This window comes from Blastomyces gilchristii, assembly GCF_000003855.2.
Source record: "Blastomyces gilchristii SLH14081 genomic scaffold supercont1.4, whole genome shotgun sequence".
Classification (NCBI taxonomy): domain Eukaryota; kingdom Fungi; phylum Ascomycota; class Eurotiomycetes; order Onygenales; family Ajellomycetaceae; genus Blastomyces; species Blastomyces gilchristii.
The window spans coordinates 2,739,757-2,742,553 of NW_003101679.1; the positions used below are offsets into that span (position 1 = coordinate 2,739,757).

General features: G+C 34.1%; 1 protein-coding gene across 1 annotated transcript; it reads right to left on the minus strand.

The window, feature by feature from the left end:
• Positions 1-1,790: 1,790 nt before the first annotated feature.
• BDBG_16685 (uncharacterized protein) lies at positions 1,791-2,257 on the minus strand (the record flags this gene model as incomplete). Its single annotated transcript, XM_031724579.1, has 1 exon — positions 1,791-2,257. Exon 1 carries the CDS (start codon positions 2,214-2,216, stop codon positions 1,791-1,793), a length of 426 nt encoding a protein of 141 aa, XP_031577376.1. The 5' UTR covers positions 2,217-2,257.
• Positions 2,258-2,797: the final 540 nt, after the last annotated feature.

Sequence of the window (2,797 nt, forward strand, 5' to 3'; positions counted from 1 at the left end):
TTTCAGACTCAGAAATGAAATTAATCAGCAGTTCTTTTCTCAGTTAATGACTGATATTGAAGTTCAAAAATCAGTTATAGCTTCAATTGAGTTATCCTTCTTTGAAAACTTCATCATTCTGACTACAATGTCTGAATTCAGTGCAGAATTCCTTATTCAGAATGAGAATCTCTGAAAATCAGCAGTAGAATGTTTATTAAACACAATAATTTTATCTGAGAGAGATGAAAAGTGAAACAAATTCATTCTTCATGATATTTCAGTTAAAATTTTTGACTGTGAAGAAGAAATACTACTTCTCAAAAATGAATTAGAAGAATACAACTCTATTCAACTGAGAAAAGAGTCTGTGTAACTAAATTCAATTGAGTTCAGACAAAGTAGAAGAAATGTCTCTGTTCTAGTATATATAAAGATACTTGAACAGTCAAAGATCTCTGAAGTAAGAGTAGCAGATTTGAAAATTAGAGTTCATGAATACAAAGACTCAAGAATGAATCTCAAAGCTCAAACACAGTGTTTAAACTGTCAAAGATATGAACACTTTACAATCTCCTGTTTTAAAGACTTAAAATGTGCATTCTGTGCCAGAGATTATAAAACTAGTAAGCATAAATGTGAAACATACTTAAAAAGAGATGAAATATGTCAACATACTATACTTAAATACTTTAATTGCAAAGAAAAATATGTATCTAGCTCAAAAGAATGTATATTTACTTCAAGAACTTAAAAGAACTGGAGAAAAGATGAAGCTCAAAATAAATCTAGAACTGAAGAGAATAGTCAAGTCAGTAAACTCACAAATACAAGCTTAAAAAGAAGAAACTCTCAACTATCTACATCTTCAAACTTCAATTCTTCAGCTAAATGTAAACAGAATTTGAATCCTTAAACTTCTGTGAAGATTAGAGAATTGAGAAATGACTCTGATAATAAACTAGATATAATACAAGCAGTTGAGATTCCTACTTTGTAAAATAGTTATAATCTACTATCTGATAATAGTGATTAGATTCTACTCTATCTCTACTCTCTTTTAGTATGAATATACAACAAAAACAACAAAAAAAGTTTAAAAACTCTTTAAAAATCACATTTATTCAAAATAATGTGAATAGAAACTCAAATTGTATTTATGTAAGAATAAGTGCTCGCAGGCGATTATTCGGGTGTTTGCAGCTTGGCGTGATATGTACTGTTAACTACTAGAAGTATTCACAGTAGAAAGATAAAATGTAGAGATCAAATGTATGATAGCATTCAAGCTGAGTTATAAATAGTATTCGCGAACTTCAGTCTATATAGTTGTGTGTAGCCAAGAGCTGCTAACTCTATTGATTACATGAGAGATAGAAATAGAGATAAAGAATCTGTGAGAAGTGAGATTTCTTACATATCTTCTTCTCTCTAAAACTTCATCTATGAAGTCTTTCACTGAGTGACTTCATAGAGTCAGCTCAGCACTGCAGTGATACTCACTAAAAATCCTTCATATTTATAAAAAACCTCAGTGAGGAAAAATCCCTTATTACTATAAAGAAAAAAGAGTCTGTCACTCAGTTTCTTGTTTTATGAGATTCTTTGTAATCTACAGATTCTTCTCTGACTATCATGCAGATTCATCTTACATCTTTCATATAGAAGAGTTCTGATTAACTCTCAATCATTTTCATAAGATTCTTGTGTGATTATTATATAGATTCATCTTACAGATGAATCACTCTCTGTAAGATCATTCTCATTAAAGAGAAGTATTTATAAGTTAATCTTTCACTTATTCTTATGAATCATTGTTCTTTAACGGTCAACCGCTCCACCACGAACTCGCTCGATTTTTCGAATAAGAACCCGCCAATAGATCCATCGAAAAGCCCTCGATCATAAGAGCATTTTGACCCCATCGCCGACCGCATACCCCGTGTGGTGGTGGAGTTATCCAGCCAAACGTGAACCAGACGTTGTTTGAAACTCCTGTGTGGGATTATCCCCCATTCTCCCCTACCACACCACAACCCCGGGCCAAATTGCCATACAAATTGTAAGGTGAAGAGACCTAGCCATATGCGCCAATCTTCTCGATTTTGGAAGATCCCCGATCTGTAGTTGTGGAGATATCTGAGAAGCGACCTCCGCGAAAACCCTGTCCATCTTTGATGTTCCAAAACACCAACGCCAAGTCCCACCCTCGTACCGCCCTTCTCAATCTGGCCCATCCCCGGCAGAAAAATACAAAAAGATACCTCGGCGATAATATCAAGCACATAATTAACAGACACTTCTGAAGTGCAATCTCCATGATCTGTCTTCAGTGTATCTAGACATCAACACCAAGTCTCACCCTCATACCACCCCTCTCAATCTGGCCCATCCCCAACAGAAAAGTACAAAAAGATACCTCAGCAACTGTACTCAATACATAATCGGCAGACACAACAACTATAAAATCAGTATACCTCAAGGTCTGACTGAGCCTTTGATCCCTGCACAGTGAGATATATTAAATCTAGTTTTAATACCTCAATATTCAATAGATTCTGCAAGGGATTGAGAACAGCAACACTAGGTTTCTATTGAATTTGAGAATTAACTCTATATTGATATAATCATTGACAAAGTCTTCTATTTTGAGATATAAATAACCAGTTCCTCTACATCCCGCTGACAATATTTATATTATCATATAGAAACAGACTTATATTCTCTATAATATCAAGACCCTGAAGAGGAAAAGTCTTGATAGAGGATATACAGTAGTGCATATCTTAGCAGTTTCTATCTCATTCTTCTGCAGTAG